General features: G+C 37.6%; 1 protein-coding gene across 2 annotated transcripts; it reads left to right on the forward strand.

Moving 5' to 3' along the window:
- The first annotated feature begins 215 nt into the window (after window positions 1-215).
- On the forward strand, window positions 216-16,028 carry LOC143858061 (RNA-binding KH domain-containing protein). 2 transcript variants are annotated; one of them, XM_077368652.1, is made up of 7 exons: window positions 216-531; window positions 2,073-2,167; window positions 2,846-2,991; window positions 5,876-6,010; window positions 6,147-6,263; window positions 14,935-15,078; window positions 15,448-16,028. In XM_077368652.1, exons 1-7 carry the CDS (start codon window positions 431-433, stop codon window positions 15,592-15,594), a joined length of 885 nt encoding a protein of 294 aa, XP_077224767.1. In that variant the 5' UTR covers window positions 216-430; the 3' UTR covers window positions 15,595-16,028. The 2 variants fall into 2 exon arrangements, with proteins under 2 accessions (XP_077224767.1, XP_077224768.1); XM_077368653.1 differs by having other exon boundaries at window positions 2,076-2,167.
- Window positions 16,029-23,275: the final 7,247 nt, after the last annotated feature.

Consider the following 23,275-nt stretch of genomic DNA (forward strand, 5'->3'; position numbering starts at 1 on the left):
ACCACCATGTTTTAATAATTGCACTAACTAATCTTATCTTTTATTATTCAAACAGCTGTCAAAGGTTTTACAGTTACCGAAAAGTTCTCGATAGTCAACTCAAGAGAAAGAACAAGTTGAGTTTGTGCAATTATTAAAAACTGGTAGTGCCAATATCATCAGAATTCTTTTAAAGCCTAATTCAATCATTTGCTATATTAAATGAGCAACTCAAAGAATCCAAAGTCCATTTTTTGGGGCTGCTCCCCCTCTGTAGTCTGTACAGTATACTCTGCCAACCTCACCCAGCTTGGATCTTCCACAACTTACCTAGGGGCTAGGGCAACCCCTGTTTCTATATTTACTGCAGCCCCTTCTATTATTCTTTTTGCTCTTCTCGCAAGAACAAAAACAGAGCAGAAAAACTGGGTTGGATTTTGCTTAATTGGCCATGGAGGACAGAACCCCACCTCGAACTTACTTTCAGTACTCTCCTTCAGGCATCCATTCATCTCCTCACAACCCTATGAGGCCTTCTTTAGATCGTGAAAGGTCAGTTCTTTACTGTTTCTTCTTTTTTTTTATGCCCATAATTTTCTTTGTTTTTAATTTTTTTCCTCTGATTTTGATTCAATTAGTCTTGTTTATGTTGTTACTTAATAATTTTGGATGTGGGTCTTTCTTGATTTCTTGCCTGAGCTTTGTACTTACTGATTTTGGATGTGGGTTTGTCATGATTTTTTGTATGGGCTTGTGAGAGTTTCCTTTGATCTATAGTCTGGCTTATGCGGGTTTTAGTTTGATTCGTGTTTATAGTATTGTTTCATTTGCTTCGTTTGTAAAGGTCGATTCAGGTTTGATTCGTGTTTATAGTATTCATGTTTATAGCATTGTTTCATTTGCTTATTTCTTTCTGTCCCTAATTTGATTTGGATGGGATAGGTTTGTTGCTTGTTATTTGATAAGATATTATCATGAAGGTAGAATAAGACTTTATGTGTTAGTTTTTAGACTCTTTGGATAAGGGTTAGTGGAGTTATAGGTTTTAGTTGGTCCAAAATTTATCCCAGAAATTGTGTCTCTGAGTAAAAAGGGGGACTGACCCTTCGTTCGAAGTGGGTCAAGAGGCTGATTTTCCCTCTAAGAAGATCAATCCTGTTGCGGATTGATTTGGGTTCGTAACAGATTTTGATTCCATTAGTCTGGTTTATGCTGTTGCCTACTAATTTTGTATGTGGGTCTTTCTTGATTTCTTGCATGAGCTCATACTTACTGATTTTTTGGATGTGGGTCTATCATATTTTTTTGTCTAGGCTTGTACTTACTGATTTTAGATATGGGTTTATCATGATTTTTTGTCTAGGCTTTTGTGAGTTTTTTGTGATCTCTAGTTTGGCTTATTTGGTTTTTGCTTCGATTCGTGAGTATTGTTTCCTTCTTTCTTTCTGTCCCTAATTTCCTTTTTTTTTAAATTTTTTCTCCACGGATAAGTTAGTTACTTAGTTGCTTGTTATTTGATAAGATCTTACCATGAAGATAGGATAAGAGTTTATTTGTTAGTTTTTAGAGTTAGTAGGACTATTTGGACAAGGGTTAGTGGAGTTATAGGTCTTAGTTGGTCCTAAATTTATCACATAAATTGCATCTTTGAACACAAAGGAGGACTGACCCTTCCCTTGAAGGATGGTATAAGTGAGTCATCAAGTAAATAACTAAGAAGGGAAAGCATCTTAGAATCACTCAATTATAAAGGTTTTTGGACAATCAAAGGTGAGGTCTGCTAAATGAATGGTCTGGATCAATCATGGTCAACCTCTAACGTATGATACAAACTAGGAAGCATGGTAATACCGTAATACAATGCACCTAAGTTGCGTGTGATCATTCCTCTATGTATGCATGTATGTATATATATTTTCATGCCTGTATACACACCCACATCCTCGTATAAATATCATTAATAACTCAATGGCATGCTAGGGATTTCTGGAATGCATGCTTGTTTAGGGAATGCATTGTTTTTCAATATCATTATTTTGAATTGGGTCTCTCTTGCTTGGGTTTGATGGGTTGTGATCACGGATTTGGTCCAGCAGTAGCAGATATCTGGCTGAATTGTTGGCTGAGAGACAGAAATTGGGACCGTTTGTGCAAGTTCTTCCATTTTGCAGCAGGCTTCTGAATCAAGGTGAGTAGCTTTATTCTTGTTATAAATTATCATCCATTCATTGAATTTGATTAAATTACATTTGCATATAATTATATGAAGGATGGGCTAATTTCATAAAATGTGAAGAAAAAAAACTAACAAATGATATTATATCATTGAATCATTTACTTGCTTAATATATCTAGGCAATGATTCTCGATTGTTTTGTAAACTGGTATTCTTGATTTTGAATACCAAGTGGAACTTTTGTAGTTTTGTTTACCAACATCTCTCATTATTATAATTGAAACTGTTACTGCACATTGGATCCTAGGTAGAGCTTGCCATTCTTATTTGTTTGCAATCATATTTGCTAGGATAACTTGGTATTCTGCTTGCATTGCTTCACATGATTAATTCTCCTTTGTTGGAATTTTGTCTTTTATATTATAGCTATGAATGTCTTGTTTACTTGGTTGCCACCTAAACATTGTTGGGAAGATGTTTAGATGGTAGTGCGTATAAAACATTGTTAGTTGCCTTGATTTGAATACTCTAATCTATGCCCTTTTTAATAGTTTTTATTAGTGCTTGAAAACTAGCAGTTTGTATTTTGTATGTATTGGCTATTAAGGGCTAAAGACCAATACTGCTAGTCTCTTGTGGAACCATACCTAGTGTCCTAATTAAATCCCTGCCGTGCTAACCCCATTACAGAAATTGTACGAGCATCTGGTTTGGCACATAGCCAAAGTTTTGTTGATCATGAGCGCATGGAGCATGGGAGTCCATTGAGGTCAGGTGCTCTTCACTCAAATGGTAGACCAATGGATTTGGAGGGATGGCCTGGGATGCAAACAGAGGTAATGCTTTTGTTTACCTATCGCCCATGTTACCCGATTTTCTACAAGATAAATTATGTGGATTCAGATTGCAAAATTTGTCGTCGTTAAATTTTTTCCTCTGATTGCACCATTCTGCAATTTGTTGACAATATTCTGCAATAACCTTTTTTTCTGGTGCCAGTAAGGCTTTTAGTCTTTGAAAGTTGCTATTAATGTAATAAAGTGTTTTTTTATTGCAATCTCATTGATGAATATGCATGCCTTTCACTCGATTTTGCGATCGTTTATCTTTTGTTAGCGGTGGACTGTGGTATACTTTAGATGGGATAGTAAGAGTGCATTTATCATTTGTATTGTGTTAGGGCATGTTTGTCATTGACTCATTTCTATCTTTTGTCAGGGACACCGTCCCTTCTCTGTGTATTTCAATGAATGATTGGAGTATATCAGATTTTATTTCTCACATAGTACTGTGGTTGAAGGTGAATGAGATCTAGGTTAATAGCTCATAACAGAGCTTCATTTCTATTTTCTAAATTGAAACTTTCTACCTCACATATCTTATTAATAGGAGAGAAACCTATCTAAGTCCATTATTTATTTCCAAAACCCTTATTTAGATGCAAATAATTACTGACACATGTTCAGCTACACCACCCAAGTTCCTTTTTTGTTGTGTTGTTTCAATCCCATCTCATTCAGATTCATGTTCCTTTACCAAATATACAAAATCTAACGTATGTGTATCCAAGAGAAAAAATATGAAAAGGTTGGAATTCCTGTCCACACAGATCCAATCCCATGCTACTCAGATTTCCATTTCTTCTCTTGAATGCCGAAATCCTACCCTTTATGCAGGTCAAGATCTAGATCCTTGTAATGTTGCAGATGTGGAAACTAGGCTTTGTATATCACTTATATACCTCATTTAGTGGCATATGTAAGTTGCAGAGTAGGGATTTGTTGTATTCCTTTTATACAGAAAGGATACGCAAATAAGTCAGTTAGGTTGGTTTACCTTTTGTGCCCTCCGGCATATGTAGATTACATGTGACTTTTATGTAAATTGACTTTGTTAACAATATAAAGGAGAGGAGACATGTCATGGGCCTGACTTGAACTCCTTCCTGAAATATTTTCTGAGGTTGCTCTAGTGTTTCTTTGTGCTCACCATTATTTCCTTTTTTCTCTTCTTTGCATCATACATTGGGAGGCAATTTGACACTGTATCAAAGGCAGTGAAGATCATGGTTTTAAATTTCGGCCAAATGCTGAATTTTCGGTCAAAATTTCAGATTTCGGCCCGGGCTGACACCAAAAGTACATTGAATCGAAATGTTACATGATTTCCTTGAAATTTTGTTTTCACCCTTATTTACAAAATTTCTACCAAAATGTTAAAGATTTCCTCCAAAATTACTGAATTTTCCATCAAAATTACCAAAATTTCCACCGAAATGTATAAAAACCGAAATTTTTGTCAAAATTTTACATGATTTCGGCCGAATTTTCCACCGAAATCGAAATATTTTGGTATTTCGGTTTTGGTGCTGGCCAAAACTGACACCAAAACCGACATTTAAAACCTTCACGAAGATCTATGGTGTGTCTTGGTGGGGAGATCTTACAGGATTTTTTGTTGGAGAAAGAAGCTTCCAACCATCCCGACGTGGAACATGTTGCCAAAATTTGATATGAAAACCCTTGTTTCAGCTTCTGCAGCTGAGACTGGGTATTCATATTTTTTTTTGAAATGGGAGGTTGATTTCATTAAAAAAGAAGAGGGCTGAGATGGACCCCAACCAAAAATACAATAAAGAAAAACAACAAAACCAAAAAGAAATTGGGTATTCATGTGGCTTGGATTGGGTTTTCTTTGAGCTACAGGGCAACTCCTCTATCTTTCTGATATTTAGGTTGAGGAAACCCTTTCTCATCCATTATTTTCTTTAATCCCTATTGATCTTAGGTTGGTTCCTCCATCTCTACAGAGATTTTGATTAATGAAACACTGATTTTCTTCACGAAGTTGATTATAAACCCTAATTCTCTTCACATGATTGGTTATAAACCTAATTCTCTTCATATGACTTATTATAAACACTAATTCTCTTTTTGGGATTTGTTATAAATCCTAATTATTTCCTAGAATTGGTTATAAATCTGAATTCTTTTCTAGGGGTTTGCTTGGAAGCCTAAATTTATTTCAAAAGCCCCAATTGAACTTTCATAAAATTTGTACACCCTGTTTGAGCTTCCAATCAATTCCTGATATTGGGATTTCTGGGAACCCATTGGCTAATTGATTTTTGATAAAATTCAAGGGCTGGTTGGGGTTTCTTTGTTATCAAAACTTGTGGTTGTGGATCAAATTCTTGAGATTTATGAGATGTGATTTTGTGAGTGGATTATGTCATTAAGGAGTGATTTTTATATCTTCTGTTTACGACACGTGATTGGAATTTATTATGATTTCTGATTTATTGGACACTGGAGGACTGATTGAGATCTTGGGAACTGTGTTACACCGAAATTTCCTCTGACATATTTATTTGTGTTTTTTCAAGACATTCTTGAAGGGCTCTTTTGTGCTGTTTTGACTGACTTATTATGGTTACTATGCGTGGTAAGTTTGATTACATCTCAGAAAGGTTTGATGGGTCCAACTACTCGTTATGGGAATTCCATTTCTGGTAAATGAAAATGCCATTTACAACCGAAACTTATCGGTATAGTGCGATATTATGTAAGGATAGCTCCCTTCGAAAACTTATGCCTCATTCTTACTTGTCCCACAATATTATCCATGTCACAGGAATATTTTATGTATGTTATTCAAGCCGATTGTACTTATTCAACACTGAAGAAATATCATTTTATTCGAAGTATTATCTTGTTTCAGGAAAATGGACATTTCCAAAGAATGGGCATCTTCCAAGCACCCACAATTGGTTGGCATGGGCCTCCTGGAGTTCCTTCCAGCCCTGTTCTTAAGAAAATAATTAGACTAGATATTCCCGTAGACAAGTTTCCTAATGTAAGTTAATGTTTTTTTCCCCCAATGTAAGTTAATGTTCAGTATGTAAAACATGTATAATTTAAATAAAATTTTACATTATAGTTATTTGTTTTATTTTATTATTGTAACACCCATTTGTGTGATTGGGCTCCAGTTCAACTTTGTTGGTCGACTCTTGGGACCACGAGGGAACTCCTTGAAAAGGGTAGAAGCTACAACACAGTGTAGAGTGTACATAAGAGGTCGTGGTTCAGTGAAGGATTCTGTCAAGGTACTGTCAATTCTTTCGTTATTCTTCTGTAACTTGTTAATAAATGTAATGGATGATAATGTATGGTTAGTGAGTTTGTCTATCAGGTATCACTAGACGCTCAACTAGATCAATGGGGTCATGTGTAATAAGCTCAAAAGTAAAAATGAATGGAGTGCATTTTAGAAAAAGAACAATGTAATCTGCAACTATAAAACTAAATTGAACTCACGGAAAGTAAATTAAGATTTTCTAGCTTTGTTTCTTAGGATTGACTATATGAGGGATATTTATAGAATTCTTCTCAAATTAACCTCCTAGAAACCTTAACATTAGGACAATGCCTTGACTATCATAATTGCAAAATTGACATGAACACCACTGTTATACGCCACATTGAAGATGAAGATGAGAGTAGAGAAGAGAGTTTAGAGGGAAGTAAAATGAAAGAACGATACCGTCTCTCACGCACATCATATATTAATATACGCGTGAATAAGTACGGAAAGATCCAAATACCCCTAAATAAGGGTGCGCACATAGATTCAACACTCCCCCTCAAGCTAGAGTATGTATATCATACATTCCCAGCTTGTTACATAAATCACTCAATCTAGCTCTGCTCAATGGTTTTGTAAACATGTCAGCTAGTTGATCATTTGATCTTGTAAATACTGTGCAAATCTCCCTTTCTTGAATCCTATGAAAAATAAAATGGCAATCCACCTCTATGTGTTTTGTCCGCTCGTGGAAGACTGAATTCATGGCTATATGAATCGCAGACTTGTTGTCACAGTGGAGCGACGCAGGTGACGAGTTGGGTAGCCCAATCTCTGGCATGAATAACCTCAACCAGATCAACTCGCAACCTGTATAGGCCATGGCTCTGTACTCAGCTTCTGCACTTGACCTTGATACAACTTCGTGCTTCTTGCTTTTCGAAGACACTAAGTTACCTCCAACAAACGTACAATAGCCATTTGTAGACCTCCCATCTGCAGGAGATCCTGCCCCGTCTGCATTTGAATATCCTTCAATCCTCATGTGATTATGTTTTCTGAAGAGGAGTCCTTTACCAGGAGCTTTCTTCAGATATTTCACTATCTGAATAATTGCTGACCAATGAGATGTCCGTGGTGCACTCATATACTGACTAGCCACACCAACTGCATAAACGATATTTGGGCGTGTGATGGTGAGGTAAATTAGCCTCCCAACTAAACGTCTGTATTTGCTTGGATCCTTTAGTAACTCCCCCTGAGCAGGTGAAAGGTTTACATTTGGGTCCATGGGAGTCTCAGCTGGCTTAGCTCCCAGAAGACCAATCTCCTCCAATATATCCAGTGCATGCTTCCTTTGTGATAGGGATAGCCCTCCACGAGATGCTACTTCTATCCCTAGAAAGTATCTCACACAACCAAGATCTTCGGCGCTGAATTCCTTCCGAAGAAAGTCCTTCAGCCTTTGTATCCCGACACTGTCACTCCTTGTAATGATGATATCATCGACATAAACAATCAGTAAGATTCTGCCATCTTTGCTCTGAGAGCTGAACATTGAATGATCTACAACACACTGTTTCATTCCAAAACATATCACTACCTCACTAAATCTGCCAAACCAAGCACGAGGAGATTGCTTAAGACCATATATCTCCTTTTGTAACTTGCTAACAAAATTCTTCATCTCCCCCTGAGCAACAAACCCAGGAGGTTGCTCCATATATACCTCTTCCTGTAGATCACCATGCAAGAAGGCATTCTTGACATCTAAATGATGGAGAGGCCACAAGCTGTTGGAGAGGCCACGAGCTGTTGACTGCAAGAGATATCAGAACTCTGATGGAAGGAATCTTTGCCAGAGGAGAGAATGTGTCCGTGTAATCAATGCCATATGTCTGTGTATATTCCTTTGCAACCAATCGAGCCTTCAGTCTTTCTATTGTCCCATCTGCAGATCCCTTTGCAACAAATATCCATGGTCATGTGACACAAACTTTACAAAACTTTTAACATCCCTCTTAAAACTCTTCAACACATTGAAACTTATTTAGACCATGAAATTTAGTAATAATTGCAAGAGATATTTGATGCATGGCCGCATGATCTATGTACTGTTTATGGCATCCATTATTGGTCCACGTCTCTGTGGACCCCGATCCGAGAGAAATGAGGAAACGAGTCCCTACATCCTCTGGATCTCCACATGAAAGAGAGCTCTGCCAAGGAACTCTCGAAACGGATGCCACCCTCATAGCGTAGCACGAGTGACGATATAAATGAGATACCTCTCGATTCGGGAGCAAGTCCAGATTCGAGACGTATCTGAATAAACTCAGAGTCGCCATCCATGGATAGGCCATGGAACCCAAAAACCAAATCCTCTGTGCAATGGATAACCAGAAATATAGATGGGTTCGTGCCTGATTACGAATGGAGAAGGTCCGAAGAGCACCCCCAATTCGTCCGAGTGCAAGCACTTGGTCTCTTATGCCATTTATTATTAAATCCAAAGAGCTTTGGGTAAAATCATGTCAAATGAGAGCAAATATCCCCGAGTGGACGTCTACCTAATCATGCATGACTCAGAGATGAAGTAATAAGCACATACAAGATAAAAATAAAAGATGTGTCACCTAAGCACAGCTAGGTTATGAGTGACATGCCTAATTGATGTCTAAGTTCTGATGGACAAACACATGCATGCTATAGCTAAAGGTATAAGGTATGCGCATGAAAGTAAGAAAACACATCAAAACACACAACACAATTTAATTATATACACGATTCGACACGACGAATCCTAAAACTCTAATGCAATACTTGACTCAGACCAGAATGGCCATCCACCCTGGCTGCTCTACGTATCCCGGCCTCGGGAAGAATCAGAATCAACGTAGTTTGATGACCTATTCTAAACTACAATGCCTAACCATCTAGAATCGCTATCCTAGACTCGATCCATTAAACTCGACTGATTTTTAAAGTTTTTTGTACAATTGCTTAAGTTCATGTGAATTGTAATTTTTAGGACTCTCTATATGCCCTAACTAATGCAAGTTGATTAGCCTTAAGCTAATGCAGGTGGGCCCTACATCCTATGTGTAACTAGGCTGTGCATCCTAAAGAAAACCATTGGCTGACTATATGCTTCCTAGTCTAGCCATCGGTTCGACTAAATATCTAACCGACCAAGACTCGAGGCCTCCTAACTCTAAGGACACTCACACGACAAGACACACCAAATCAACACAAACAAGATAGACTCCTAACTCTAAAACACCTCAAACAGCTAGGACAGACTCCGAACTCTAGGGGAAGATCTTTTTGAAAAGGTTTTAAAGAAGTTTTGTATTTTTGGAAACTTTGAAATGTTTATTTTTAAAGGTTTGGCTGGACCTGGGATAAAAATCCCAAGCTGCACTACGTACCCTGTGGCGAGGGATCAAGCCAACGTAGTTCGGAACAAACTCTTTTAACTAAAACCTAACACTTCAAATGATTTAACGGTTTTAATGTTTTTCAAATGTTTTTGATATTTTTTAAAGTTATCAAATATTTTTGTAAATTCAAATGATCTCAATGTTCTTGTGATTGTAAATGATTTCAAAGTTTATGGATTTTAAAATTTTAAATACTCTCACCCTTTTGGTCAAAGGCCAAAGGGAACACACAAAGCAACATCCTAGGGTAAAACCCTTAGGGTAAAGAGGAAACCCCAAACCAACAAACTAGTATTCCAAAACAAGATGTAACAATCCACAAACAAGTAAACAAGTATCGCAAGAACAGAGAAAACAACCTAAAATCCCAAGCGAGCAAAGCTATAATAAGACTGAGTTAGTCTTCTACTTATGAGGGTGTTCCACAAATGAGGCTAGGCAAGCCTCCTACAAGGGGAAACTCTATAAATGAGACAAAGCCTGTCTCCTATGGGCGGACTCCTCTAATGAGACCAAGATAGTCTCCTGAAAGTTTGACTTTTCTGCTGAGACATGGCTTGTCTCTCTAAAGGGTATGACTCTCTCCTGAGACATAGTTTGTCTCCCTAAGAGGATGGGCTATATTGTATGGGACATAGCTTGTCTCCTAAAATGGTGGGCTCTAGATGACTCTTTCATTGCCCTTGTAATGAGGGAAAGACTCTATCTAAAGGTATCTAAAAGACTTGGAAAGTCTACTAAATAAATAGGGGAGCACTACTTGGACTGAGCAAGTCCCCTAAGGATGATGGGCTTGGGCTAACGCCTTCATCGCTTTTTCACAATGAATGGGGTTAAGGTCTAAGGGTACCTAAAATGCTAAGAAGGTTTCTTCCTAAAGAAAGAGAAAAGAAGAGGGAAGAAGGTACTACCATATCCAAGTAGGTCCCTCGAATGATTGGCTTGGGCTAACGCCTTCATTGCCAACTAGTAAGGGTGTTAATTGTGGCTCGGGCTCGGAAGCTCGCTCGAGCTCGGCTCGAATCTTTAACGAGCCGAGCCCGATTTAGGCCAGGCTCGGCTCGGCTCGGCTCGTTAAGGCTCGTTAAGAATTTAATATATTTAAATATATATATATATATATATATTATATATTAATATATACACTAAAAGGGTTATCTAGGGAGTGAAAGGGGGAGGCAAAATATGTCACTTCATTTTTGGAACCCCATTTGTTACTTGGACCACCCCCCATAGTGTAAAAAAAGTAGTCAAATTACACTAGATAGGCTGTCCAGGGAAGATGAGGGGTGTGAACTTAATATAACCCGAGCTCGGTAAGGCTCGCGAGCCGCTCACGAGCCTGGTTCGAGCCGAGCCGAGCCCGAGCCGAGCTTTTGAGCTTAACGAGCCGAGCCGAGCCTCGTTTACACCCCTACCAACTAGGCTAAGCATGAATCAAGCATCAAAAGCACGCATTTGCATTCTACATGGAAGCTGAATATTTGTATTTAAAATTACACTATCCAAATGGCAAAGCTAGCAAAAGTGATACACATTAAAGTTGTACGGGACACATCGGGGAACATTTGATTAGTTATGCAATTCGTCCGGTTTTCACCGTAAGGGGCCGAAAAACCACCATCTCCGGGCAAATTTCAGATTTCAATTCTGCAGTTTTGCTTTTCAGAAGTTCTGATTTGATTTTGCAAAACAGAGGATCAAAAATACATTTTCAAGAAAAGTGTTCAAATACAAAGTTTTATAAAATTGATCAAATAAACTTTTCCCCGTTAACAATTTTGGCTGGATCTTGCCGGAAGTGGCTGGAAAAGGACCATCTTTGGGCTGATTTCAGATTTCATTTATGCAGTTTTGCTTTTCAAAAGTTCTGATTTGGTTTTGCAAAACAAAGGATCAAAAATACATTTTCAAGAAAAGTGTTCAACTACAAAATTTTCGTAAATTGATCCAATAAACTTTTCTCTGTTGACAAAATCAGGTGGATCTTGCCGGAAAACGACTATCTCCGATCAAGTCCAAATCTGGAATTGTAGTGTTTTTGGCTGATGTCTTAAAAGTAGCATAACTTTTTTATTTTTCATCGTTACGAGGCCCGAGAGATGTCAAATCGAAGATCTTGAAAAAATCTACAACTTCCGTGTGTATCACTTTTGCTAGATCTAACCGGATTTTAGTGAAAAATTAAAAATAAAATCTGGACAGCATGTAATTCAACACAATTTCATGACATTTCAAATCAAAACTTCATTCAAACACAAGATCTATGGGAATTTGACACAAATATATGATAATACATGCTGATTAGGCTTAGATCTAACCATGTTAGTTTCAGTTTTAAAGATCTTTAAGGAATTTTCACAAAAAAACACATAGATTCACCATTTTGCACCGAATTTTTAGCTGAAATCTTAAAACGGCCATAACGTCTTCGTTTCTTGGCCAATTTTGGGCCTTTATACGCCAAATCGAAGATCTCAACGAGTACTACACCTTCTCGCGTGAAATTATCACGAATTCTAACCGAAAAATGACAAAAAATGGCCCAAACGAGCCTGGACCCACTTTATTTTGCCATTTTCACATCAAAATTCAACTAGAACTCAAAATTTGAGGTGAATTGCTTTAGATCTTCAAATGAGAAATGTTTTTAAACATATTTTGGTAAATTTTAACCCTAGGTTGCTAGATCTAACCATTTTTAAGCATTTTCTACTTAGATTTCCCATTTTAGGCTCGATTTTCAAAGAAAACTCAAAATCAAACTTAAAATCTACTAACCTTGTGCTCTTCTTCTTGGATCTCTCATTGAAAGCTTCTCTCTCTCTCTAAATCTCCGTCTTTTCTCTTTAGATCTCCTTTCTCTCTCTAGATCTCCTTGCTCTTTCTAGATCTCCTTCTTTATCTTTCTAGATCTCTTTTCTCTCTCTAGACTTCCTTCTTTTCGTCTCTAGATCTCCTTTCTCTCTCTAGATCTCCTTCTTTCTCTCTCTAGAAAGCTCTCTCCCTCTCTCTAGAATCTTCTCTTTCTCTAGAAAGCTCTCTCTCTCCCTCTAGAATCTTCTCTCTTTCTAGAAAGCTCTCTCTCTCTCCCTCTCTCTAAAATTAGATTAAGAGCCCTAATCCTCCTCAAATGAGAGCCCAAATGCTCTATTTATAGAGTTTTTCCTTAATTTTTATCCCCCATTAGTTTATAGGACAACCCCTTTCCAAAAATTTTGCTTTGGTTTTTGTTGTAAAACGGTGGCCATTTGGAAAAAGTTCAATGAAAAATTAAGCAAATAAATTTCGGCCCTTTCCATTGCCCAGGGACACCCCTCACTATAAATTTCACACGTTTTATTTCTCCCAGGCAGCCCCCTGGCAGGGATAATACACCCCCCTTCTGCTACACTATACCACACAACGCTACAAACTACACTTGTCTTATTTGCCATTTCTTGGCGGATTTCGACAAAATTTTAAAAGGACCTAAATGGGATCCTAACCTACTCTAGGGACAAATTTAGGACTCTAATGCACTAATTTATTAGGGTTTTTATTCAAAATGACGGGTTAAGGGTTCGGTCAAAATGGGGTGTCTACAGTCTCCATCTAGGCACTAACACTGTTTGTCAGCAATATTGGCTCCATTGATGGGTAAAGTTTGCTCCTTAAAAGAGTTTGGAACATCTCTTGTTCCGAAATTGCGTGATCGGAAGAGGTTGACATGAATTTATCGTAGGAGGCATATGCTTTGGGTTTTTCTAAATGTCTTTGGAAATGAAATGAAACCGGGTTGGATTTCTCTATGGCTTGCTGTTTATTATCTTGATGATTTTGCTCTCTTAGGAAGAGGGCGACATGTATTTATTGTATGACACCTAGGGTTGGATTCTATGTGGCATGATATTTATTATCTTTCTGATTTATGCTCTCTTATGCTCAATGGACATGGATATCTGCGATCTTTTGCTCGTTTTTATGTACTTGCCTATATTGTCTTCTTACGTAATTCTCCTTTTGTGACAATATTATTGCTTTCACAAGGAAAATTTGTTTACAATTGTTAACTTGCCAACTTCTCCAAAAGCTTAAGCTGTTGGAGAAAGGCGTTATTTATCTTTTATACTTTAACACTCCCCCGCACGTGTGGTCCACTTGGCAAACACTTGGCACATGTGGTCCCACTTTGGGCCGACCATCACATGTGGATTTTTACTATCCGGGAGGTTTGAACTCGAGACCTTTGGCTCTGATACTATGTTAACTTACCAACTTCTCCAAAAGCTTAAGTTGTTGGAGATGGCGTTATTTATCTTTTATACTTTAACGCAATTGATTTTACTTTTTTCTCACTAAGGTTTTCTTGAGGATATCTAATATAGGTTAGTGCCAATTCATATGCTATTCTGAATTCTAGCATTAAACATTTCATTAGATAATGATTTTTGGTCTTTAGGTTCTATTTTCAATACCATTCCAAAAAAAAAGGGTTCTATTTGGCAATTAGTTGACATGATGGAAATGATAATATAATGATAAGGGAATTGCTAGCGTCCATCGCAAAAGGCATTTCGCGACTAGTCTGTCGCATGTCAGGCCACTCACCTCGTGAATGGAGACAAAAGTTGTTGTCTTCATTCACGAGGTGGCTGGTCTGACATACAACAGACCAGCTGCGAAATGCCTTTTGCGATGGACCCTAGCAAATCCCTAATGATAAAATCAATTTATCACTAGAAATATGCATTAATTTGTTAGTCATGATCTTGCATGATATTTCTCATTTTATAATTTTTTTCCTTATGAAAATCTTGTTTTTAAAAGTTTTTCCTTTTTACTTAATATAAAAGATACTCTTAGGTCTTATCTTTTTATTATCAATTTAAATTCAAGATAAAGAAATGTTTTTTGAGTGGAATTTAATAACTTGTGTTCACATTGAGTTGTAACTTAAAGTATAGGAGGAGTTTTAGGGACCATGAGATACAACCGATTTCAAGCCTCTTGACGTTGTTGGGGGGTGGGGGGTATGTGTCAATAGAGAGACCGATAATACAGTGTTCTGGTCTATTTCCTTACAGATCCTCCAGAAGTCTTGTAGCAATTTCTTTGAATGTTAAGGGCTGAACATAAATAAATTTATATATTTTTTCATGGGGATTTAATTATTTCAATATATATTTGGAGAATTTATATAGAAGATTGGGGGAGAACATTGTCCTAATGAACAATTATTTCTCACCTAAAATTTCTGCTTTTCTCTAGGAAGAAAATCTCAGAGACAAACCTGGATATGAACACCTAAATGAGCCATTACATGTGCTAGTGGAAGCCGAATTTCCAGCTGATGTGATCGACTCCCGATTAAATCAAGCCATGGGGATATTAGAAGATCTTTTGAAGCCTGTGGTAAGAAACACTACTCTTGCTGCATCTCAACTTTTCTCTGCATTCTTCATTGTTATTCATTTTGTGAAAACAACCAATTACTCCAAAAGCTTAAACCGCTGGAGATGGTGTTATTTAATCTTTTATACTTTAACAATCACCCTCACGTGTGGCCACTCTTTTTAGGGTTGGCCTACACGTTACAGATGTGGCCCCTCTTTTGGGTTGGCCATTACATGTGGATTTTTAATATCAAGGAGTTTTGAAACCAGAACATGTAGCTCTGATACCATGTCAAACGACCAATTACTCCAAAAGCTTAAACTGTTAGAGATGGGGTTATATTATCTTTTATACTTTAACACATTTGCTTGGTCATGTTTTATTCAGGACGAGTCCTTAGACTACTACAAAAAGCAACAGTTAAGGGAATTGGCTATGCTGAATGGTACACTGAGGGAGGAAAGCCCTCACATGAGTCCCAGTGTATCCCCCTTTAACAGTACTGGAATGAAGCGTGCGAAAACCGGACGATAGCCCTAAATTTTTTCACTTAAAATGGGTGTAAAATTTGTTTTACGCCCATTTTACATTGACAGAGACATAGAGCCTCAATGGAGTTTCCAACTGGCAATTAAGGTCCTTCTGGTGGCAGATTGACACAACTGTGCTGGTGGGTTCACAATGCTGATATTTTTTGAAGAGGTCCTTCAGAGACTCTGGATTATTATTTAATGGTTTGTATTTCATGGTGGTTATAGGCTTTGATATTGGACAGGTCAATTATATTTCAAATCAGTTATTCTTTATTTGTCTTTACTGAGTTTCAATAACAATTAGCACTGGAGGTTCATTAGATGCTCCCCTTGTTGATTTCTTTATAATCCAATAGCTCTTCAGTCTCTATGTTTCAATGTACTTGCGAAAATTCCCCATTGTATGTTTAATGAATATAGGCATAGACTTTGTCATGCATGCTGTGGATGTACATTAAGGCCATGTTTGGCAGTCATTGATAAATGGTGGCTACAAGTGGAGATGGTGAAGTGGCTAAAAATCAGAAAACTCTGGTTTTCCTAATTTTTATCCACTTTTTAGGCTCATCTCAATCATTCCCTCTTAAGTCTCTCTCCTTTTCTCACTTCCCTACCCCTCTCTCACCACTTGGATACACATGAAAAAAAAAAATTCCTGGCAGCCGGACATGACCTTAATCACGCAGTGTAACTTATAACTGTGATTTCAGTTTGGGAAAAAAATTATATATGGGTGCAGTGGCACATGGTAATAATGGTAACGAATTTTAGTTGGAAACGAGGTACCATTTTTTTGATGGGCAAAATGAAGTACCATGGGCTTGATAGATTTGATTACAAGAACTTCCTATAAATGAAACCCATCTCAATCTTTAAGATCTTCCTGACTAAAGCACATCACCTCTTTTTTGTCACCCATATCCATCATCATCATCAACTAGTTCTAACAAACCTTCCCAGGGGTCAAAACTCAAAGCTGTGGGAGTAACTTGCAGAGATGCAATTCTAAGCTAATTGAATTATATCAGACTGGTTGATTGTTATAAGTTCTAACACACCTTTCCAGAACCCTACCTTACCCTACATGCTATCTTGGGTCGGGCCGGATTGGTTTAAAAAAAAACCCCAAGATTCCTAAACTCGGCCCACGATTTTTTAGTGCGGTCAATGCGAATGCCAAAATTCAGATTACACATGCCATTGATAAAAAAAAGAGTAAAGTCTAGATTAGGCTGCTGCTTAGCAGCTACTTGCTATTCTATGCTCGGAAACATCTCTATGTTAGGCTGCTGGCCCTTGTGCTCCTTCAAGAAGTTTAGGCTAATTAATGAGACCCAACAGAAAAATGCAATTTAGATTGGGCCTGCCAACATTTTCGAGTCAACCCAACTTTTGAACCACTTTTCTCTTCTTTCTTTTTTTTTTTTTTCCGGCGCCTTACATTTTTTTGCCATTTTTTAATCTTCTTCCTCTTTTTCATTTTCCAGGAACCTTATATTTTTTTTTTCCGGTGCTTTCCATTTTTTTCTGGCATCCATTCTGTTTTTTTTCTTCTTCTTCCCTTCCTTTTTCTTCTTCCCCCTCTTCTTCTGGCGGTGGTGGAGATGAAAAACAGTAAAAAATTAGAGAAGAAGAAGAGGCCATGACGGTCTTCTTGGACTATGCGGCACAGACGTGAAATCAAATAATGGTTCCATTCACCTGTCATTTCCAAAAGAAAATGCAATTTTTTTGTATTTTACCCTTGTTTTTAAAAGTTGATATTGATATCTTATATTTTGCTATTGGCAGCCCTCTATTTTTAACTTTCCTCATTGGATGTCCTTAACGTTAATAGCCAATTTGGGGAAGTTTAAAATAAAGAGAATTTGTAATGCCCGACACCAGGGTTGGTAAAGTTGATAGCTTTTGTTAATCTTGGCCGTAGATCCCTTGATCAATGGATCAGATCACAATGACCTCTTTAATTGAAGATCAGCTGTCTAAATCCTTGATCCTGTATCCATAGGACCCGTGGATCGATCGGACTCCTGTGGCAGTCGATCGAGAAGGATCGAAGTAATCCCTAGATAAATCCGAACCCCTGATATTTACTTTGTTAAGCTTGCTTCTAGTTGATATTTTGGGAAACATTTTTGGTATAAAAGCAAGTTGTGACAACAAAAGTGGACTTGTTTTCATCAATATGACAACAAAAGTGGGCCCAAATTTATATGCAAGTTGACCAATGCCTAGAGAGTGTGCTCTCTAAAATCATGCAGAGAAGATAGATCAATTGAGTACAACTATTTTTTTTTGAAAAGGGCAACAGAATATATATATATATATATATATATATATATATATATATATATATATATATATATATATATATATATATATATACTAGTAAAAAACCCCGTGCGATGCACGGGCCGACAAAGAACTGTACGGACCACGTCATAGGTTGATCCAAACCGTCCATGTGATGGAACACAACATAAATAGGTTGTGCCCCCAAAATCATTTCCGTAGGCCGATCCTAGCCCTCCAATCTATAGATGTTTCCATAATTCCTATTATCTTAAATCCGATGGTCAAGATCACCCTTTATGGTTTTTTAATTAAAAAACCATAAAGGAGGGGGTAAGATCGAAATTATATGGCTTTAATGGGTGCCTTTGTTAAAGCATAAAGGAGGGGTAGGATTGAAATTATTTGATATAATGGGTGCCTTTGTTAAAAGCATCAAGGGGGGTAGGATTGAAATTTTCTCGGTGAAAAGATGCGAATGGCAACTGTTGCTAGCAAACACAAAAAAAGTAATAATTACAAATAAAAGATCCTCGTGCAAAGATGCGCATGTCAAATGATGGCAAATGTTGGTAGCAAAAAAAAAGAAGTAATCATGACAAAAAAAAGTAAATAAGCTAAAGTTATAAAGTTTTCAATGACAAATTACCAATAAATGGTTACAAAGTTTTTAAATTACCAAAAAAATACGAACAACATGTAGTAATTTATGACAATTACTGGAAAAAAGTCAAACATCTCTGACATTACTATACACCGAAATATCTCTTTAAAATGAGGTATACACAGAAGCTGCATGTATATGGGGTAAATTGAGGGGACGTATGCCTTTCTATACACAGAAATACAGTGTATATCTTTCTCTTTAAGAGGAGGTATACACAGAAGCTGCATGTATATGAGGTAAGATTGAAATTATATAGTTGAATGGGTGCATTTGTTCAAAAAAGTCAAAAACTGTGACGTGTAAATCTCACAGAATTTTGGAAATATTCAAAAAATTCTCTAATTTCTCTTCTGCTATAATGTATATAGATATAAAAACAGAACCGAGGTTGTCCTGAAGGAACAAAGATAATACAAAGATAGCAGTACAATAATTCAAGGAGGTAGATAGTCAAAGCACTCAAACGCGGCCCGAAAGACTCCTTTCTTGGCAAGGGTGTCTGCTTCCGCATTGGCTGATCTTCTGACATGGCGAAAAACTATTGAGGAGCCCTTAGCTCTGTCCTCTATTTCCTCTAAGAGAGGCAAAAATCGCCAAGGGGGAGAAGCGTTACCCGAAAGCCAGCGAATAACATTTAAGGAATCCCCTTCGACGATAATTTTGTCGCACTCAATAAACAGGTGTTTAGGAAAATCAACGTAAAGAAAACTAAAGAAAAGCCATCAAACCCATCCTTTCCCAAATTAAGAAATAAATTACTAAACAGATGGAAGTATTAATTTAATGATCCACCATTCAAAGGACATTGAATGCTCAAAGACTTCTACATATTTAAGCAGATATTCAAATCACACCTGATTTTCAAGAAATCACAGTAATACCTTGAATTGTGATGATGTGGAAACTAAGCATTAGGAAAACTAGTCCATTTATGCATGTGTGATGCATGTGCCACAAACTATATAGAAGATTCTAAATACTACACTACAGAGAAAATACAATGCATGATTGAAGTGGTTTTCGTCCACAAATGTTTGGGTTTTACAGAAGCAAAGGACAAATACCTCGAATATATTAAAATCAATTGATGAATGAACTTAGGTCTCACTCCCGAAGGCCAAGTTCAAGCTCAAGCTCATCATCATCTTCAAACAATCTTAAAAGGCGTGCGTGCTGCTCTTCTCTCTTCTTCTTCTGCCATTTCTTGAACAGGAATACAGAAAGTGCCACAACTGCTACCAGCCCAAGGCATATGAACACTACACTAAGCCTAGTGCTGCCACTGGAAGTAGCAGGGCTCTCAGGTTTTGTCCCATCTTTGGCACTTGATGGGTCATCAGCCAAGCCTATCAAGAGGAAAAGGCTTGAATTTCAGTTTGTGATATACGTGCACAAAATAAAGAAAAAACAAGCAAAATAAAAAGGTAGATGAAACTAGAATAGAGGATGGGATGGACAGTGCAGAGGATGGGATAGACAGTGCATTACAATGTGTATGCGCTCATTCATACTCATTCAACTGATCTTTGCTTGAATGTGTTTATCTAACAAACATGATAGTCAAGGCAATCAGAATCAATAATCATTTGCCATGCCATCTAAAACAAAATTTTTGTTGCATCCATTCATGTTGTTAACTGAATAAAACATGTCTTCTCTTTTTATCCTTTTTAAACTATAAAGCAAGTAATATTTCTCATGAAATTATTACATTTTCAAAATCTCCCCACAGCCCACAGCTGTTAAACAGCTTATTACTCCCATAGTTAGTCATTCATTGAAAACTGAAATTCAAAGCAATTGATTGCTTGAAAAGATGTCTGCAGTTTCTCTTTTACATAAAAGAGAAGAAAAAGAAGAAGAAGAAGAAATTCACAACTGATGACACAAAATATTGCCAAATAATCTGTACATATCGACGCATATATAAAATAATTGTGGTCCCGAAGGCAATTGTTGATGTGTACACCATAGACTCTTATTTGTCTAGTGGTATCGCTAGGCAGAGTTTCTCCTTTGCATTGTACACCTCTATTGGGACATTTTAAGGAACCTATGCTACTTAAGTCCCACAAAAGTGCGAAAACTCAACAAATGCATGGATCCTCTTTCATTTCTTTGATTTGTATGATCAGAGACGTGGAGGATATTAAGGATTTCGGACCAATTATCTAAGTATGCAGTGTTCACAAAATCCTAGTCGTCGCTAAGAACACGTCAATGACTCATAATATCCCCTAACCAACGTGCTTTTATAAAGAGTAGGCATATTCTCGATCCCTCCCTCATGGTTCATGAATACCTGACAATGACCAATAAAGGTGATGAGGTGGGTATCCTCTTTGGTGATGCTTCCTGTTTTGTGGGAAATTTGGTTGGAGAGGAATACTTGCACTTTTGAGAATAGCTTTTCTTCTCTCACTTTGATCGCGTGAAGGATTAAGTTTGCTATTGCTGATTGGGTAGTGGCTAGAAATAAGCTTTATGCTATTTGATTGATGTTGTCCTCCGGAATTGGTATGATATTTTTGTTGGTAAAGTGCACAACGTGAAACCACAAGTTAAATGAGTTCCTTACCCACAACACCCCCCTGACACTCTCAAGCTTAACTTCGGTGGCTACTTTCTTGGCAACCCTGGACTAGCCGTTATTAAAGGGGTTTTACGGGACAAGGGAGGTAACATCATCCACTCCTCAAGTCCAATTGGTCACACCAAATCCTCTGGGGCAGAGAGTGGGCCCTTCACATGGGTTAGTACATCTTTGTTAGTCCGGTGAAGGGGAATTCAATCGCCATGGAGGATTCGTCCAACGTGATTTCAGGGACCCAAGTTGGTACTCCAGGTAAGTGTAGACTAGCTCACTTTTGTGGTGGATGCAAAAGTTTAGAGAGGGAAGAATTGTGGTAGGGCTGCGTTGTTTTTGCACTTGGATGCTTGTTCATATGTTACATAGTGGGGGACACCTTGTCCTGTCTTTATAATTATCTTTGATTTTATCAATAAATTTTTTTTGGTGACCACCTCAAAAAAGAAGAAGTGGAAACTAACTCACTACATTGATGAGGTCCTCGACCTAGCTCACTAAATTGATGAAGTCGTTGACCTCGTCATGGCAAGGAGATTATTTTTCCCCACAATATGAGGAGCCTAATGTTCTCGCCGACAAGCTTGCAATGTCGGATGTGTCTAAGCAGGAAATACATGTTGGGGATATTATGCTCAGTGATGTTCTTCTTTTAATTTTTTGTTCTCAATGCAGTAGTGTTACCTTCTTCAAAAAAGATGATGAGGTGGGTATTGCATGTAAACTTGATATGGGAAAGTGGTGTCATTACATGGAGTGGAGTTTCATCAATTATTCTTGTTAATGGTTCTTCTAAAGGCTTCTTTGGGAAATCAAGAGTTTCAGACAATGTAATATTACCCCCTCTCTTTTCTCATCATATTTGAAGCTTTAAATCAATTGAACAGGCGAGGTGCAGTTGAGACTTATTGAAGTCTTTTAGGGTGGGAAGATGGGGTATACAGATTACAGAGTAAGGTACTTTTGCTTGATCATAAGATGTTTTTGTATCTGGCATGGAGGAAAAGGGAACTTGAGGTGTTTTCCAATGCTTTGCATTGTTGAAAGGGATCTATTCTTTCTACCTGTCATAGTCACCCTCTTCATATTTCTAGTAGAAGGGCTCTTAGGGAGATGGTTTTGGAATGACATGAGAAAAATCTTGCCCATGGATAAATGTCATTGTAGGGTTGTTTAGCTCATTAAAGTAACAATCTAGCTCTCCAAACTTTTCCGTGCCTTTCTTTAAAAAGTCCTGGCCAGTAAAAAATAAAATCGAAATAATCTATATTGGCTTTCTTCGGCGTTGGAGGGAAAAGTATAAATCAATTTGGTTGGATGGAGGGGCATTATTACAAAGGAGAGAGTACTTTGCAAACTACAAGACTAAAAGAGATCAATAAGGTACATCTTGGTAAATGATAGCTTTGGACTTTTGGAGAGAACCATGGATTGGGATCGTGTGGGGTAATTAGTTAGGGTAGGCTATGGGAGAGGATAGAGAAGGCGTTAGGTGTAAGGTCCACGGCAGAATTGGGTTTGGGACTATACTTGGCATGATAATACGTGTAGTTAGCGGTGTCGCTTGCCTAACCAAAACAGGTGGCTGAAAAGGCATAGGTCATTGTTTTTCAAGAGATGTATAGGAAATGTTGAGAAAATCCGACGTGCAAATCCAATCCGATCATGCACAAACAAAAGGAAATGTAAAAGGATAAACAGAAGCCACAAGATGAAAAACGAAATTTTACATGGTTCGGCCAAGATGCCTACATCCACGGACGAGAACACAATCTCCCACTATGGGAAATCAAAATTACAAGGATTAACAAAACACGAAAACGCGCAAACCGTAACCCTTTCCCTTGCTTCTAAACCAAGACCGTACACAAGAGAGTAAGCCCATATAATCTGAGAAAAAACCCAAGAGTAAAACCCCGAGAAGAAACTCTCTCTCTCTCTCTCTCTCTCTCTCTCTCTCTCTCTCTCAAGGACACACTCCTTTTCTGTTTCATTCATTACTGAGATCATTTAAATCCTTGTGAATTTAGGGTTTTATCTGTTTATTCATTAAAAGACACTTTCAATTCTAAAACGGTAGCTCATTATTTTCTATACTTATTGATTTTGAAACGAGATCTTACAAGATTGCCTACA

The sequence above is a fragment of the Tasmannia lanceolata genome, unplaced genomic scaffold (assembly GCF_043159265.1).
Source record: "Tasmannia lanceolata isolate RefF3 unplaced genomic scaffold, GAP_Taslan_0.1 ptg000025l, whole genome shotgun sequence".
NCBI classification, from domain to species: domain Eukaryota; kingdom Viridiplantae; phylum Streptophyta; class Magnoliopsida; order Canellales; family Winteraceae; genus Tasmannia; species Tasmannia lanceolata.

Bases quoted from the DNA above. Each gene is read 5' to 3' on its own strand.
- LOC143858061 (XM_077368652.1), top strand. From the start codon at position 431: ATGGAGGACAGAACCCCACCTCGAACTTACTTTCAGTACTCTCCTTCA. The intron at 532-2,072 runs GTCAGTTCTTTA...GATTTGGTCCAG, and splicing joins CCTTCTTTAGATCGTGAAAG to CAGTAGCAGATATCTGGCTG. The intron at 6,011-6,146 runs GTAAGTTAATGT...ATTGGGCTCCAG, and splicing joins CCGTAGACAAGTTTCCTAAT to TTCAACTTTGTTGGTCGACT.